The sequence below is a fragment of the Rhinoderma darwinii genome, chromosome 13 (genome assembly GCF_050947455.1).
Source record: "Rhinoderma darwinii isolate aRhiDar2 chromosome 13, aRhiDar2.hap1, whole genome shotgun sequence".
In the NCBI taxonomy this organism is placed as follows: domain Eukaryota; kingdom Metazoa; phylum Chordata; class Amphibia; order Anura; family Rhinodermatidae; genus Rhinoderma; species Rhinoderma darwinii.
Window position 1 is genome coordinate 68,149,195 of NC_134699.1, and position 18,408 is coordinate 68,167,602.

At 45.3% G+C, this 18,408-nt stretch overlaps 1 protein-coding gene across 1 annotated transcript in view; it reads left to right on the top strand.

Annotated features, from left to right (window-relative positions):
• Positions 1–261: 261 nt before the first annotated feature.
• Positions 262–18,408, top strand: part of COX10 (cytochrome c oxidase assembly factor heme A:farnesyltransferase COX10) — a 111,531-nt gene continuing 93,384 nt past the window's right edge. The window contains exons 1-3 of the mRNA XM_075846433.1: positions 262–340; positions 16,372–16,499; positions 17,585–17,855. Coding sequence (XP_075702548.1) covers positions 334–340; positions 16,372–16,499; positions 17,585–17,855 — 406 coding nt within the window. The 5' untranslated portion in view covers positions 262–333. The remainder of the gene's footprint in view (positions 341–16,371; positions 16,500–17,584; positions 17,856–18,408) is intronic.

Sequence of the window (18,408 nt, forward strand, 5' to 3'; positions counted from 1 at the left end):
TGGAATATAGACTCTGGAGGAGGAAAGCGCGGCTTGTTATTATGTCATGGCATGCCATAAAGTCACTACAACCCCCACCAGGTCTTATATGACGCATGCTGGGAAATATAATTTCCCAAAAGAGTATTACTTGACATAGTTGGTATGGTATACACTACAGTAGGCGGAAAACTACAACACCCAGCATGGCCACACAGAACAGAGGCTTCACGGCACACATGACCTCTAGTAACCCGGCTAATGCAGCGCGGAAGTGCGTCACAGGAAGCGTCGGCGTGACGTCGTTGGCAAGATGGCGGCGCGCATGAAGTGAGAGGGCACAGCGGGCGAAGTATGAGAGGTATGAAAGTGAAGGGTGTCAGGGTGATACGGGTGCTATGACGGAGTGTGGCTGCTGTCAGGGGGATGCTGTGGGTGGCGGGCAGCTGCGGTTCTCCGGGTTAAGGCTCAGAGTGAGGTGGATCAGGTCGTGTCTGAAGTGAGAGACACTATGACATGGAAGTGTCAGCTCCTGGGAAGAGCCGTGCAGTACACATCGAAGTATACATAGTGTACAGTACTGGTGACCTCATCTATAGAGGAGGCGCCGAGCAGTGACGTCACAGAGACCACAATATCCCGGGGGGCAGAGCAATAATACCGTGACATTTGTGGTAAAGAACAACGACACACTGACACAGAATGACTTCATGTTGTTATAGAAGCCCTGTGTGTATAGTTACATATAATACCCCATGTATACACTCCAGAGCTGCACTCACTATTCTGCTGGTGGAGTCACTGTGTACATACATTACATTACTTATCCTGTACTGATCCTGAGTTACATCCTGTATTATACTCCAGAGCTGCACTCACTATTCTGCTGGTGGAGTCACTGTGTACATACATTACATTACTTATCCTGTACTGATCCTGAGTTACATCCTGTATTACACTCCAGAGCTGCACTCACTATTCTGCTGGTGGAGTCACTGTGTACATACATTATATTACTTATCCTGTACTGATCCTGAGTTACATCCTGTATTATACTCCAGAGCTGCACTCACTATTCTGCTGGTGGAGTCACTGTGTACATACATTACATTACTTATCCTGTACTGATCCTGAGTTACATCCTGTATTATACTCCAGAGCTGCACTCACTATTCTGCTGGTGGAGTCACTGTGTACATACATTACATTACTTATCCTGTACTGATCCTGAGTTACATCCTGTATTATACTCCAGAGCTGCACTCACTATTCTGCTGGTGGAGTCACTGTGTACATACATTACATTACTTATCCTGTACTGATCCTGAGTTACACCCTGTATTGTACTCCAGAGCTGCACTCACTATTCTGCTGGTGGGGTCACTGTGTAGATACATTACATTACTTATCCTGTACTGATCCTGAGTTACATCCTGTATTATACTCCAGAGCTGCACTCACTATTCTGCTGGTAAAGTCACTGTGTACATACATTACTTATCCTGTACTGATCCTGAGTTACATCCTGTATTATACTCCAGAGCTGCACTCACTATTCTGCTGGTGGAGTCACTGTGTACATACATTACATTACTTATCCTGTACTGATCCTGAGTTACATCCTGTATTATACTCCAGAGCTGCACTCACTATTCTGCTGGTGGAGTCACTGTGTACATACATTACATTACTTATCCTGTACTGATCCTGAGTTACATCCTGTATTATACTCCAGAGCTGCACTCACTATTCTGCTGGTGGAGGTACTGTGTACATACATTACATTACTTATCCTGTACTGATCCTGAGTTACATTCTGTATTATACTCCAGAGCTGCACTCGCTATTCTGCTGATGGAGTCACTGTGTACATACATTACATTACTTATCCTGTACTGATCCTGAGTTATATCCTGTATTATACTCCAGAGCTGCACTCACTATTCTGCTGGTGGAGTCACTGTGTACATACATTACATTACTTATCCTGTACTGATCCTGTGTTATATCCTGTATTATACTCCAGAGCTGCACTCACTATTCTGCTGGTGGAGTCACTGTGTACATACATTACACTACTTATCCTGTATTATACTCCAGAGCTGCACTCACTATTCTGCTGGTCGAGTCACTGTGTACATACATTACATTACTTATCCTGTACTGATCCTGAGTTATATCGTGTATTATACTCCAGAGCTGCACTCACTATTCTGCTGGTGGAGTCACTGTGTACATACATTACATTACTTATCCTGTACTGATCCGGAGTTACATCCTGTATTATACTCCAGAACTGCACTCACTATTCTGCTGGTGGAGTCACTGTGTACATACATTACGTTACTTATCCTGTACTGATCCTGTGTTATATCCTGTATTATACTCCAGAGCTGCACTCACTATTCTGCTGGTGGAGTCACTGTGTACATACATTATATTACTTATCCTGTACTGATCCTGAGTTATATCCTGTATTATACTACAGAGCTGCACTCACTATTCTGCTGGTCGAGTCACTGTATACATACATTACATTACTTATCCTGTACTGATCCTGAGTTACATCCTGTATTATACTCCAGAGCTGCACTCACTATTCTGCTGGTGGAGTCACTGTGTACATACATTACATTACTTATCCTGTACTGATCCGGAGTTACATCCTGTATTATACTCCAGAGCAGCACTCACTATTCTGCTGGTGGAGTCACTGTGTACATACATTACATTACTTATCCTGTACTGATCCTGAGTTATATCCTGTATTATACTCCAGAGCTGCACTCACCATTCTGCTGGTCGAGTCACTGTATACATACATTACATTACTTATCCTGTACTGATCCTGAGTTACATCCTGTATTATACTCCAGAGCTGCACTCACTATTCTGCTGGTGGAGTCACTGTGTACATACATTACATTACTTATCCTGTACTGATCCTGAGTTACATTCTGTATTATACTCCAGAGCTACACTCACTATTCTGCTGGTGGAGTCACTGTGTACATACATTACATTACTTATCCTGTACTGATCCGGAGTTACATCCTGTATTATACTCCAGAGCTGCACTCACTATTCTGCTGGTGGAGTCACTGTGTACATACATTACATTACTTATCCTATACTGATCCTGAGTTACATTCTGTATTATACTCCAGAGCTGCACTCACTATTCTGCTGGTGGAGTCACTGTGTACATACATTACTTATCCTGTACTGATCCTGAGTTACATCCTGTATTATACTCCAGAGCTGCACTCACTATTCTGCTGGTGGAGTCACTGTATACATACATTACATTACTTATTCTGTACTGATCCGGAGTTACATCCTGTATTATACTCCAGAGCAGCACTCACTATTCTGCTGGTGGAGTCACTGTGTACATACATTACATTACTTATCCTGTACTGATCCTGAGTTATATCGTGTATTATACTCCAGAGCTGCACTCACTATTCTGCTGGTGGAGTCACTGTGTACACACATTACATATCCTGTACTGATCCTGAGTTATATCATGTATTATACTCCAGAGCTGCACTCACTATTCTGCTGGTGGAGTCACTGTGTACATACATTACTTATCCTGTACTAATCCTGAGTTACATCCTGTATTATACTCCAGAGCTGCACTCACTATTCTGCTGGTGGAGTCACTGTATACATACATTACATTACTTATTCTGTACTGATCCGGAGTTACATCCTGTATTATACTCCAGAGCAGCACTCACTATTCTGCTGGTGGAGTCACTGTGTACATACATTACATTACTTATCCTGTACTGATCCTGAGTTATATCGTGTATTATACTCCAGAGCTGCACTCACTATTCTGCTGGTGGAGTCACTGTGTACATACATTACATTACTTATCCTGTACTGATCCGGAGTTACATCCTGTATTATACTCCAGAACTGCACTCACTATTCTGCTGGTGGAGTCACTGTGTACATACATTACGTTACTTATCCTGTACTGATCCTGTGTTATATCCTGTATTATACTCCAGAGCTGCACTCACTATTCTGCTGGTGGAGTCACTGTGTACATACATTACATTACTTATCCTGTACTGATCCGGAGTTACATCCTGTATTATACTCCAGAGCAGCACTCACTATTCTGCTGGTGGAGTCACTGTGTACATACATTACATTACTTATCCTGTACTGATCCTGAGTTATATCCTGTATTATACTCCAGAGCTGCACTCACCATTCTGCTGGTCGAGTCACTGTATACATACATTACATTACTTATCCTGTACTGATCCTGAGTTACATCCTGTATTATACTCCAGAGCTGCACTCACTATTCTGCTGGTGGAGTCACTGTGTACATACATTACATTACTTATCCTGTACTGATCCGGAGTTACATCCTGTATTATACTCCAGAGCTGCACTCACTATTCTGCTGGTGGAGTCACTGTGTACATACATTACATTACTTATCCTGTACTGATCCTGAGTTACATTCTGTATTATACTCCAGAGCTACACTCACTATTCTGCTGGTGGAGTCACTGTGTACATACATTACATTACTTATCCTGTACTGATCCGGAGTTACATCCTGTATTATACTCCAGAGCTGCACTCACTATTCTGCTGGTGGAGTCACTGTGTACATACATTACATTACTTATCCTATACTGATCCTGAGTTACATTCTGTATTATACTCCAGAGCTGCACTCACTATTCTGCTGGTGGAGTCACTGTGTACATACATTACTTATCCTGTACTGATCCTGAGTTACATCCTGTATTATACTCCAGAGCTGCACTCACTATTCTGCTGGTGGAGTCACTGTATACATACATTACATTACTTATTCTGTACTGATCCGGAGTTACATCCTGTATTATACTCCAGAGCAGCACTCACTATTCTGCTGGTGGAGTCACTGTGTACATACATTACATTACTTATCCTGTACTGATCCTGAGTTATATCGTGTATTATACTCCAGAGCTGCACTCACTATTCTGCTGGTGGAGTCACTGTGTACACACATTACATATCCTGTACTGATCCTGAGTTATATCATGTATTATACTCCAGAGCTGCACTCACTATTCTGCTGGTGGAGTCACTGTGTACATACATTACTTATCCTGTACTAATCCTGAGTTACATCCTGTATTATACTCCAGAGCTGCACTCACTATTCTGCTGGTGGAGTCACTGTGTACATACATTACATTACTTATCCTGTACTGATCCTGAGTTACATCCTGTATTATACTCCAGAGCTGCACTCACTATTCTGCTGGTGGAGTCACTGTGTACATACATTACATTACTTATCCTGTACTGATCCTGAGTTACATCCTGTATTATACTCCAGAGCTGCACTCACTATTCTGCTGGTGGAGTCACTGTGTACATACATTACATTACTTATCCTGTACTGATCCTGATTTACATCCTGTATTATACTCCAGAGCTGCACTCACTATTCTGCTGGTGGAGTCACTGTGTACATACATTACATTACTTATCCTGTACTGATCCTGAGTTACATCCTGTATTATACTCCAGAGCTGCACTCACTATTCTGCTGGTGGAGTCACTGTGTACATACATTACTTATCCAGTACTGATCCTGAGTTACATCCTGTATTATACTCCAGAGCTGCACCCACTATTCTGCTGGTGGAGTTACTGTGTACATACATTACATTACTTATCCTGTACTGATCCTGAGTTACAACCTGTATTATACTCCAGAGCTGCACCCACTATTCTGCTGGTGGAGTCACTGTGTACATACATTACATTACTTATCCTGTACTGATCCTGAGTTACATCCTGTATTATACTCCAGAGCTGCACTCACTATTCTGCTGGTGGAGTCACTGTGTACATACATTACATTACTTATCCTGTACTGATCCTGAGTTACAACCTGTATTATACTCCAGAGCTGCACTCACTATTCTGCTGGTGGAGTCACTGTGTACATACATTACATTACTTATCCTGTACTGATCCTGAGTTACAACCTGTATTATACTCCAGAGCTGCACTCACTATTCTGCTGGTGGAGTCACTGTGTACATACATTACATTACTTATCCTGTACTGATCCTGAGTTACATCCTGTATTATACTCCAGAGCTGCACTCACTATTCTGCTGGTGGAGTCACTGTGTACATACATTACATTACTTATCCTGTACTGATCCTGAGTTACATCCTGTATTATACTCCAGAGCTGCACTCACTATTCTGCTGGTGGAGTCACTGTGTACATATATTATTTATCCTGAATTACGTCCGTAAATAAGCCGTGTGAACATACACATAGACATTAAATGTAGGTAAAAAACGGTATATGAACGTCACTCTATTACGTCAAGTGCTGTGTCCCGGCTAGAAAATACAGGGTGAGAGAGTGAGTTTACCCAATAAAAGTTTCTTGCTTTACTATATGAGCGCTCAGCGCCAAGACGCAGTTAAGATGGAAACTCTTAGAAATCAGCTCTTGTACTTTTCCAGTGTGGCATAACTAAACAACCCCGTGGGTAATCGCACGCCCCGTAAAACTCTTCATACTGCTACAAGTAGTGGAAATATTCCTGCGAGATCGTAACCTACCAAGGCCATAAATGCCGTTTTTATTGAGCCCGGTTTACCAGCTACATCGGCCCTTTATGATGTGACAGCTGCCGATGCCGGAAGGTTTTTTTTCTCCCTTGAAAGTGAAATGTTGAAAGTGACTAATTGTGGGTCCGCAAAATAATAATCATATTTTACGTTCTATACGTGTAGTATTATGTGGCCTTATCCAATGATCATGTAACCGAGGAACATGTTCTGTAGACGGGAGCCAACAATATGGCTGCCCTGTGAGTCCACTCCGTGATCTCGCTGCCTGCGGAAATGACAAAGGAGTTTCAGTGAATAACTTGTGAGAACCTAAAGATAAAGGGACCAGCAGCACATCACAGTCCCAGGAAACACTCACAGTGAACGTTCTGTCAGGAGAACATTTTCAGCCGGTGCCAGCAGTGTCGAGTCGTAGCCAGTCCAACTCCAAAGTAGACACAAGAAAGTAGAGCGACCGCAACATACGGTATCAAAGTATCAAAAAGGTGTCTTTTATTTCACCATAATAAATAGCGACATTTCCACCCAGGTGTTGGTCTTTCTCAAGGATTGACAACGTGTTCTGCGGCCTCCCTACTTTCTTATGTGAAAACCTTAAATATCATTATTCTGTCTACCCTCCCCCATGATTCTCAGTAAGGCAACCTGACTGTGGAGTCTCCAAACAATGACATGGTAGCACTTGGGGTGCAGGATAATGATACACTGACACTTGGGGTACATGATAATGACACGCTGACACTTGGGGTACAGGATAATGACACTTGGGGTACAGGATAATGACACACTGACACTTGGGGTACACGATAATGACACACTGACACTTGGGGTACAGGATAATGACACGCTGACACTTGGGGTACAGGATAATGATACACTGACACTTGGGGTACACGATGATACACTGACACTTGGGGTACAGGACAATGACACACTGAGGTTTGGGTGACGGGACACTGACACTTGGGGTACAGAATAATGATACACTGACACTTGGGGGACAGGATAATGACACACTGACACTTGGGGTACAGGATAATGATACACTGACACTTGGGGTACATGACGATACACTGACACTTGGGGTACAGGATAATGATACACTGACACTTGGGGTACAGGATAATGACACACTAACACTTGGGGTACAGGATAATGACACACTGACACTTGGGGTACAGGATAATGACACACTGACACTTGGGGTACATGATAATGACACGCTGACACTTGGGGTACAGGATAATGACACACTGGCACATGGGGTACAGGATAGTTATACACTGACACTTGGGGTACAGGATAATGATACACGGACACTTGGGGTACAGGATAATGATACACTGACACTTGGGGTACAGGATAATGATACACTGACACTTGGGGTACATGATAATTACACGCTGACACTTGGGGACAGGATAATGACACGCTGACACTTTGGGTACAGGATAATGATACACTGACACTTGGGGTACAGGATAATGACACACTGACACTTGGGGTACAGGATAATGACACACTGACACTTGGGGTACAGGATAATGATACACTGACACGTGGGGTACAGGATAATGATACACTGACACTTGGGGGACAGGATAATGACACACTGACACTTGGGGTACAGGATAATGACACACTGACACTTGGGGTACAGGATAATGATACACTGACACTTGGGGTACAGGATAATGACACGCTGACACTTGGGGTACAGGATAATGACACGCTGACACTTGGAGTACAGGATAATGACACGCTGACACTTGGGGTGCAGGATAATGAGACACTGACACTTGGGGTACAGGATAATGATACACTGACACTTGGGGTACAGGATAATGACACACTGACACTTGGGGTACAGGATAATGACACACTGACACTTGGGGTACAGGATAATGACACACTGACACTTGGGGTACAGGATAATGACACACTGACACTTGGGGTACAGGATAATGATACACTGACACTTGGGGTACAGGATAATGACACGCTGACACTTGGGGTACAGGATAATGACACACTGACACTTGGGGTACAGGATAATGACACGCTGACACTTGGGGTACAGGATAATGACACGCTGACACTTGGGGTACAGGATAATGACACGCTGACACTTGGGGTACAGGATAATGATACGCTGACACTTGGGGTACAGGATAATGATACACTGACACTTGGGGTACAGGATAATGATACACTGACACTTGGGGTACACGATGATACACTGACACTTGGGGTACAGGACAATGACACACTGAGGTTTGGGTGACGGGACACTGACACACATACTTATGTTTCTTCCTAGATAAGCCAGGCCGGATGTAGATGTTGCTGTGGATGGTGACTCGGATCCACACAAGGTCTCCATGACTGCACTTGACAGAAATTAGAAAGGGACATGATGTTCTAAAACGCTAAAGTCTCAGACCCAAAGCCTGAGGCTGCACTACTGACTACCGATCAGATCTCAGCCTAGAAGCAAGATATCAGGCAATGTGCTGTAAAGGGCCCTTTATATATTTCTTCTAGTAGATCTCCTTTGAGTAAGTGGCAGGATCCTAATGATTGATGTGGTGTGTAGCAGGGTAGTGTATAATGCATTGGTTGTTTATTACGCTCCAGTCTCACCTGCGGTGTATATGTACTCGTGTAATCATATTTAAGAGCTTCCCTCGTCCCGTGCTTGTTTACCTCCTTACATGATATTTAGCATTAATCTTTCCACTGAGGTAACTCGCCGCTGACTAGTATAACAGGCCTCTGTACGAGCGCAGTCGTTTTTCATTTCCCTACCGTTCCACATAAACATGGCACCAAAGCCCCAGAATGACGCGGCGACTGGAAAAACGTTAGCAGTGTGTTTGTTTAATGCCGGCCTAATGATCTCGTAAAAGGGCTCGCTTGACATGTTTTTTCACCAATTTGCACTTTGGTCTTTGACAAAAGAATATCTGATTGAGGGGGAAGTTTAGTTTACTAGAAAGAGAGAGAGACCACAGTGTTTTCTCAGTTTATTCCTTAAGGTAGAAAGCTCCAATCGAAAAACACTTATTTTTTCCAAGAAAGTTTTCAATTTTTTATACATAGCTATGTGATCTAAAACAGTCTTTTCATACTAAAGATGCCCTTTAACTCTTTATAGGGCTATTCCAGTAGACCAAAGAGTTCGTCATAGGTTTTATTTTAAAGTATAGAGCATCTGTCAGCTCTCCTGTGTGGTGTAGTATAGGGGATCTGTCAGCTCTCCTGTGTGGTGTAGTATAGAGGAGCTGTCAGCTCTCCTGTGTGGTGTAGTATAGAGGATCTGTCAGCTCTCCTGTGTGGTGTAGTATAGAGGTGCTGTCAGCTCTCCTGTGTGGTGTAGTATAGAGGATCTGTCAGCTCTCCTGTGTGGTGTAGTATAGAGGATATGTCGGCTCTCCTGTGTGGTGTAGTATAGAGGATCTGTCAGTTCTCCTGTGTAGTGTAGTATAGAGGAGCTGTCAGTTCTCCTGTGTGGTGTAGTATAGAGAATCTGTCAGCTCTCCTGTATGGGGTAGTATAGAGGAGCTGTCAGCTCTCCTGTGTGGTGTAGTATAGAGGAGCAGTCAGCTCTCCTGTGTGGTGTAGTATAGAGGAGCAGTCAGCTCTTCTGTGTGGTGTAGTATAGAGGAGCTGTCAGTTCTCCTGTGTGGTGTAGTATAGAGGATCTGTCAGTTCTCCTGTGTGGTGTAGTATAGAGGATCTGTCAGCTCTCCTGTGTGGTGTAGTATAGGGGATCTGTCAGCTCTCCTGTGTGGTGTAGTATAAAGGACATGTCATCTCTCTTGTGTGGTGTAGTATAGAGGAGCTGTCAGCTCTCCTGTGTGGTGTAGTATAGAGGAGCTGTCATCTCTCCTTTGTGGTGTAGTATAGAGGATCTGTCATCTCTCCTGTGTGGTGTAGTATAGAGGAGCTGTCAGCTCTCCTGTGTGGTGTAGTATAGAGGAGCTGTCAGCTCTCCTGTGTGGTGTAGTATAGAGGATCTGTCAGCTCTCCTGTGTGGTATAGTATAGAGGATATGTCAGCTCTCCTGTGTGGTGTAGTATAGAGGAGCTGTCAGTTCTCCTGTGTGGTGTAGTATAGAGGAGCTGTCAGCTCTCCTGTGTGGTGTAGTATAGGGGATCTGTCAGCTCTCCTGTGTGGTGTAGTATAAAGGACATGTCATCTCTCTTGTGTGGTGTAGTATAGAGGAGCTGTCAGCTCTCCTGTGTGGTGTAGTATAGAGGAGCTGTCATCTCTCCTTTGTGGTGTAGTATAGAGGATCTGTCATCTCTCCTGTGTGGTGTAGTATAGAGGAGCTGTCAGCTCTCCTGTGTGGTGTAGTATAGAGGAGCTGTCAGCTCTCCTGTGTGGTGTAGTATAGAGGATCTGTCAGCTCTCCTGTGTGGTATAGTATAGAGGATATGTCAGCTCTCCTGTGTGGTGCAGTATAGAGGAGCTGTCAGCTCTCCTGTGTGGTGTAGTATAGAGGATCTGTCAGTTCTCCTGTGTGGTGTAGTATAGAGGAGCTGTCAGCTCTCCTGTGTGGTGCAGTATAGAGCATCTGTCAGTTCTCCTGTGTGGTGTAGTATAGAGGATCTGTCAGCTCTCCTGTGTGGTGTAGTATAGAGGATCTGTCAGCTCTCCTGTGTGGTGTAGTATAGAGGATCTGTCAGCTCTCCTGTGTGGTGTAGTATAGAGGAGCTGTCAGCTCTCCTGTGTGGTGTAGTATAGAGGATCTGTCAGCTCTCCTGTGTGGTGTAGTATAGAGGATCTGTCATCTCTCCTGTGTGGTGTAGTATAGAGGATCTGTCAGCTCTCCTGTGTGGTGTAGTATAGAGGATCTGTCAGCTCTACTGTGTGGTGTAGTATAGAGGAGCTGTCAGCTCTCCTGTGTGGTGTAGTATAGAGGAGCTGTCAGCTCTCCTGTGTGGTGTAGTACAGAGGATCTGTCAGCTCTCCAGTGTTGGGTAGTATAGAGGATCTGTCAGCTCTCCTGTGTGGTGTAGTATAGAGGATCTGTCAGCTCTTCTGTGTGGTGTAGTACAGGGGATCTGTCCGATCTCCTGTGTGGTGTAGTATAGAGGAGCTGTGAGCTCTCCTGTGTGGTGTAGTATAGAGGAGCTGTCAGCTCTCCTGTCTGGTGTAGTACAGAGGATCTGTCAGCTCTCCTGTGTGGTGTAGTATAGAGGATCTGTCAGCTCTCCTGTGTGGTGCAGTATAGAGGATCTGTCAGCTCTCCTGTGTGGTGTAGTATAGAGGAGCTGTCAGCTCTCCTGTGTAGTGTAGTATAGAGGAGCTGTCAGCTCTCCTGTGTGGTGTAGTATAGAGGATCTGTCAGCTCTCCTGTGTGGTGTAGTATAGAGGAGCTGTCAGTTCTCCTGTGTGGTGCAGTATAGAGGAGCTGTCAGTTCTCCTGCGTGGTGTAGTATAGAGGAGCTGTCCGCTCTCCTGTGTGGTGTAGTATAGGGGATCTGTCAGCTCTCCTGTGTGGTGTAGTATAGGGGATCTGTCAGCTCTCCTGTGTGGTGTATTATAGGGGAACTGTCAGTTCTCCTGTGTGGTGTAGTATAGAGGATCTGTCAGCTCTCCTGTGTGGTGTAGTATAGGGGATCTGTCAGCTCTCCTGTGTGGTGTAGTATAGTGGAACTGTCAGCTCTCCTGTGTGGTGTAGTATAGAGGATCTGTCTGCTCTCCTGTGTGGTGTAGTATAGAGGATCTGTCAGCTCTTCTGTGTGGTGTAGTACAGGGGATCTGTCAGCTCTCCTGTGTGGTGTAGTATAGAGGAGCTGTCCGCTCTCCTGTGTGGTGTAGTATAGAGGATCTGTCCGCTCTCCTGTGTGGTGTAGTATAGAGGATCTGTCCGCTCTCCTGTGTGGTGTAGTATAGAGGATCTGTCAGTTCTCCTGTGTGGTGTAGTATAGAGGATCTGTCAGTTCTCCTGTGTGGTGTAGTATAGAGGAGCTGTCAGCTCTCCTGTGTGGTGTAGTATAGAGGAGCTGTCAGCTCTCCTGTCTGGTGTAGTATAGAGGATCTGTTAGCTCTCCTGTGTGGTGTAGTACAGAGGATCTGTCAGCTCTCCTGTGTGGTGTAGTATAGAGGATCTGTCAGCTCTCCTGTGTGGTGTAGTATAGAGGACCTGTCAGCTCTACTGCGTGGTGTAGTATAGAGGATCTGTCAGCTCTCCTGTGTGGTGTAGTATAGAGGAGCTGTCCGCTCTCCTGTGTGGTGTAGTATAGAGGATCTGTCAGCTCTCCTGTGTGGTGTAGTATAGGGGATCTGTCAGCTCTCCTGTGTGGTGTAGTATAGGGGAACTGTCAGTTCTCCTGTGTGGTGTAGTAGAGAGGATCTGTCATCTCTCCTGTGTGGTGTAGTATAGAGGAGCTGTCAGCTCTCCTGTGTGGTGTAGTATAGAGGAGCTGTCAGCTCTCCTGTGTGGTGTAGTATAGAGGAGCTGTCAGCTCTCCTGTGTGGTGTAGTATAGAGGAGCTGTCAGCTCTCCTGTGTGGTGTAGTATAGAGGAGCTGTCAGCTCTCCTGTGTGGTGTAGTATAGAGGATCTGTCAGCTCTCCTGTGTGGTATAGTATAGAGGAGCTGTCAGCTCTCCTGTGTGGTGTAGTATAGAGGAGCTGTCAGTTCTCCTGTGTGGTGTAGTATAGAGGATATGTCAGCTCTCCTGTGTGGTGCAGTATAGAGGATCTGTCAGCTCTCCTGTGTGGTGTAGTATAGAGGATATGTCAGCTCTCCTGTGTGGTGTAGTATAGAGGATCTGTCAGCTCTCCTGTGTGGTGTAGTATAGGGGATCTGTCAGCTCTCCTGTGTGGTGTAGTATAGGGGAACTGTCAGTTCTCCTGTGTGGTGTAGTAGAGAGGATCTGTCATCTCTCCTGTGTGGTGTAGTATAGAGGAGCTGTCAGCTCTCCTGTGTGGTGTAGTATAGAGGAGCTGTCAGCTCTCCTGTGTGGTGTAGTATAGAGGAGCTGTCAGCTCTCCTGTGTGGTGTAGTATAGAGGAGCTGTCAGCTCTCCTGTGTGGTGTAGTATAGAGGAGCTGTCAGCTCTCCTGTGTGGTGTAGTATAGAGGATCTGTCAGCTCTCCTGTGTGGTATAGTATAGAGGAGCTGTCAGCTCTCCTGTGTGGTGTAGTATAGAGGAGCTGTCAGTTCTCCTGTGTGGTGTAGTATAGAGGATATGTCAGCTCTCCTGTGTGGTGCAGTATAGAGGATCTGTCAGCTCTCCTGTGTGGTGTAGTATAGAGGATCTGTCAGCTCTCCTGTGTGGTATAGTATAGAGGAGCTGTCAGTTCTCCTGTGTGGTGTAGTATAGAGGAGCGGTCAGCTCTCCTGTGTGGTGTAGTATAGAGGAGCTGTCAGCTCTCCTGTGTGGTGTAGTATAGAGGAGCTGTCAGCTCTCCTGTGTGGTGTAGTATAGAGGAGCTGTCAGCTCTCCTGTGTGGTGTAGTATAGAGGAGCTGTCAGCTCTCCTGTGTGGTGTAGTATAGAGGCTCTGTCAGTTCTCCTGTGTGGTGTAGTTCTCCTGTGTGGTGTAGTATAGAGGAGCTGTCCGCTCTCCTGTGTGGTGCAGTATAGAGGATCTGTCAGCTCTCCTGTGTGGTGTAGTATAGAGGATCTGTCAGCTCTCCTGTGTGGTGTAATATAGAGGAGCTGTCAGCTCTTCTGTGTGGTGTAGTATAGAGGAGCTGTCAGCTCTCCTGTGTGGTGTAGTATAGAGGAGCTGTCAGCTCTCCTGTGTGGTGTAGTATAGAGGATCTGTCAGCTCTCCTGTGTGGTGTAGTATAGAGGATCTGTCAGCTCTCCTGTGTGGTATAGTATAGAGGAGCTGTCAGCTCTCCTGTGTGGTGTAGTATAGAGGAGCTGTCAGCTCTCCTGTGTGGTGTAGTATAGAGGAGCTGTCAGCTCTCCTGTGTGGTGTAGTATAGAGGAGCTGTCAGCTCTCCTGTGTGGTGTAGTATAGAGGAGCTGTCAGCTCCCCTGTGTGGTGTAGTATAGAGGAGCTGTCAGCTCTCCTGTGTGGTGTAGTATAGAGGAGCTGTCAGCTCTCCTGTGTGGTGTAGTATAGAGGATCTGTCAGCTCTCCTGTGTGGTGTAGTATAGAGGATCTGTCAGCTCTCCTGTGTGGTGTAGTATAGAGGAGCTGTCAGCTCTCCTGTGTTGTGTAGTATAGAGGATCTGTCAGCTCTCCTGTGTGGTGTAGTATAGAGGACATGTTGGGTCTCCTGCGCAGTGTAATTTACTCCGGATTGAGTTTTCGTTCGAGTGGTTGTTTGCCCCATCGTTGTCCCGTATAAAAGGCAGAGAGATCAAGGAGATAATGTAAATGCAGAACAATGTAAATCTTTGTGATTTCGGGTCTAGATAGCAGGGTGACAGCCCCTATAGCTCCTATTATTGCTGCTGTCATTGGTTATCACACAGCGTCTGTTACCTATGAGGTAGACTAGAAGCTCAGACCAGATCAGATGACAAAATGTTCATTATAGATGGGGGTCCCATGTTCAGTCCCCCAACTATAAACCATAGCAGAGAACGGCTACAAAGCGATAGTCTCTGGAGGACCATGACATGTCCTTGTATTACATTAATTTTATTAAAAACTGTAATACTTAATTTTTCCTGTGGTGGCGCTGCAGGGGAATTAAACACAACGGGACCCCCTGTAACCTGATCGTCATGGGACCCATCTGACATAAAGGGATTATCCAAAGCGTAGGACTGACACAAATCTTTGGGTTTTGTAGTCTTCATGTTTACTCTTGGTGTCCTCTTGTGCTCCGCAGTCTCCAGATTTTGTATCTTCCTTCTGTGTCCTTTCCTGTAAGGATCTGACATTATTGGGCATTATCATCTACGCTTCTGATTCATTTCACAAGGGATCCGCACCTTCATAACTACAGCACGCCTCCACTGATCTCTCAGGCGCCACTGATCTCCCCTGCACAGTTCTGCTAATTGAAAACCCCCTGACTGTACCCCGATGTGCCGTTCTGCTAATAGAAGCACTTGTACTGTCCCTTTATTTAGTATTACAGTGATTGAAGTGTCCACGCTGGCGCCATCTTTTTGAAGAATAGGTCCCCGTGTTCCCTCATGTTACTGCTGCCTGACCAGACTGGTTGGAAACATCTTAGATGCCTGAAATCCTGCACCCTGCATAGCGTTTCAAATGGAGCTGTAAAGTAAATGACTTCCGTTAACGGGTCCAATATTCTGTGCTGAATGATTTCATAATACATCTTTATACGGGTCGGGGCTCCGTTTTTTTATTTTATTTTTATTTATTTATTTTACAGAGGTCTAGATTCCCTGCATATACATAGGGTTGTGTGCTGCCTGTGGCCACCACTAGAGGGAGCTCACTACATCCTGTTATATTACTGACTTCAATAGAGCAACAGTATGCAATTAGCTCTTGAGCTCTCCCTAGTGGCAAATGCTGGTAACTAAAATGTTATTAAACTGAATTCACACTTCGCACAAGCATTTTTTTTTAGTAAATCGTATGAATTTGTCTTCTCTATTGTGTCCCCTCCTGCGCTTGGATCAAAAACTGCACCAAAAATTGTGTTAAAAACGGCATGTGTGCATTGGGCCTGAAACAAATTTTCAGAGTGAGCTGTTCCTGGACGTGTCTTGGGATAGACTTTTGTGTGAGACTATAGATAATAGTAGAGGCATCCTCAGTATGTTGGAGGTCCTGACATCAGCCGTTTTCTTCCTTATCTTCAGGTGTAGCTGGGATGTGTTTGGCACAGATTCAGAGGACAGTCGTGATGTCACCATCAGCATGCCGCCTGCTCCAAACGTGCAGGAGAAGATGCCACCGGTGGCTAATGTTTCATCCGGCCAAACGAAAGGTTCGTACAATGATGTCGTGCAAAAAGATAAGTTTATACCTCTTAAAATGTCCCTTCATTCCAGGGGAAAAGTGATGCTTGAAGGGGTTGTACAGCAATAGAAAAACATGGCTGCTTTTATAAAGAAACAGCGCCACATCTGTCCACAGGTGGTGCGTGGTATTGCAGCTTAGCCCCGTTTACTTCAAAGGAACTGAGCTGCAATACCACACACAACCCAGGTGTGGTGCTGTTGCTGGACTATTGCAGCCATGTTTTTGTAACCAAGTACAATTCCTTTAACATTTCTTAAAGGGGCTCGAAACCTTTGTATAAACAAAGCTGGTTAGCTGTAAAATAAGAAGTCACCTTGTCAAAACTGGTAACTGCTTCATTATCTTCCAATTCTCTGTATGCAGCCAGCAGTGTAAAGCATGGAGGTTTTCATTCCGGTTTCCATGGCTACGTCCAGGTTTATGTATACATGGAAGTACAGTGTCTCTTCTAGTATATGTATGCAAAGCACTATAGAAAAAAAACTCTAGAGAGAGCTACTCGTGTCCCTTGGCTGTGACAACCACAAGGATAGACCCTATTGTTTACACTGCTGGCTGCATGCAGAGACCTGCAAAACTCTTCATAGTCCCTTAAAGGGGGTGTAGACTTTTCAGAACATAGTGAGACATCTCATAGCAGTGGTCTGCAACCTCCAGTGGCTGTCCGGACGTACTGGGACTTGTGGTTTTGCAATAGCTGAAGAGCCACCGGTTGCTCACCAGAATCGCATGGGTGGGTGGGCTCTAAGCCGGGACCCCCAGTGATCATCTTCTACCATTCCGACATCTTAGAGGATAATATTGTGGGCACTGTGAGGCGGCACCCCATTGATCCAGCACTTGGTAACGTCCCTAAGCTTTCAGTCCCCCTCCCATAACCTGATCGGATTCTTCACTACTTTGGTAGTTTTTCAGTGGGGCCTTAACATGCATGTCCCATTATAATCTCAAAAGGGAGTTCCCATCTAATAATGTTATGGCCGATCACAACGAGTGGGGCCATCCGGAGGCTTCAGACATATTTTAGGCTTTATCTCCTGTCCTTTTCAGTATGTGACACAGCAGCAGACTTTATGCATGAGAGCAAAGCCAAAGCAGGACCTGGCCGAGTCCGTGATACAAGAAGACCGCGTCATGAAAGAAGTGAAGTCTGTATCTGCCGTGATGCCCATTAAAGACCCGTCCCCTGGTGGGCCCACCGAGCAAGTGCAAGGAACCTCTCCCCAAACCACCGCACATCCCAAAGGCTGGAAGGAAATAAAAGTGGATTTATTAACATTACCTGGAATATTCGCTCGTCTGTCCAAAATCAGACTCTCCGGTCAGTACTGACATCTATGTAGACATACTTATTTAAAGGGGTAGGCCCATATTTAAAGTGATGGCGTATTGCTAGGATATGCCATCGCTTTATGATCGGCAGGGGTATGACCTCTGGGAACCCCGATGATCCGGAGAATGAAGTTGCCACAATACTGATGTAGCGCTGTGTCCCCTTCACCGTTTCTGGCCGACCCCTCTGAAGTGAACTCCAACGCGACTCCAATTCAATCAGCGCTGCGGCCTGTACATGCTCAGGATCGGTGGGGGTCCCAGGAGTCAGACCCCGATCGATCATAAAGTGATGTCATGTCCTAGCAATATAAGATGGGATTAAGGGCTCATTCAGACAAGTGGGATTCTCGGTGGAACAACGCACCGCACACGGCCCCATTGAGTTCAATGCGGCTGTTCACACAGGCAGGAGTTTTCACACAGCCGGTGTCTGTTGCATGAAACTCGCTGCATCTCCCATATTGGTGAGTTTTCACGCACTTAGTCGCCCACTGAAGTCAATGGGTGCGTGAATACCACGGATAGCACAAGGACGCACA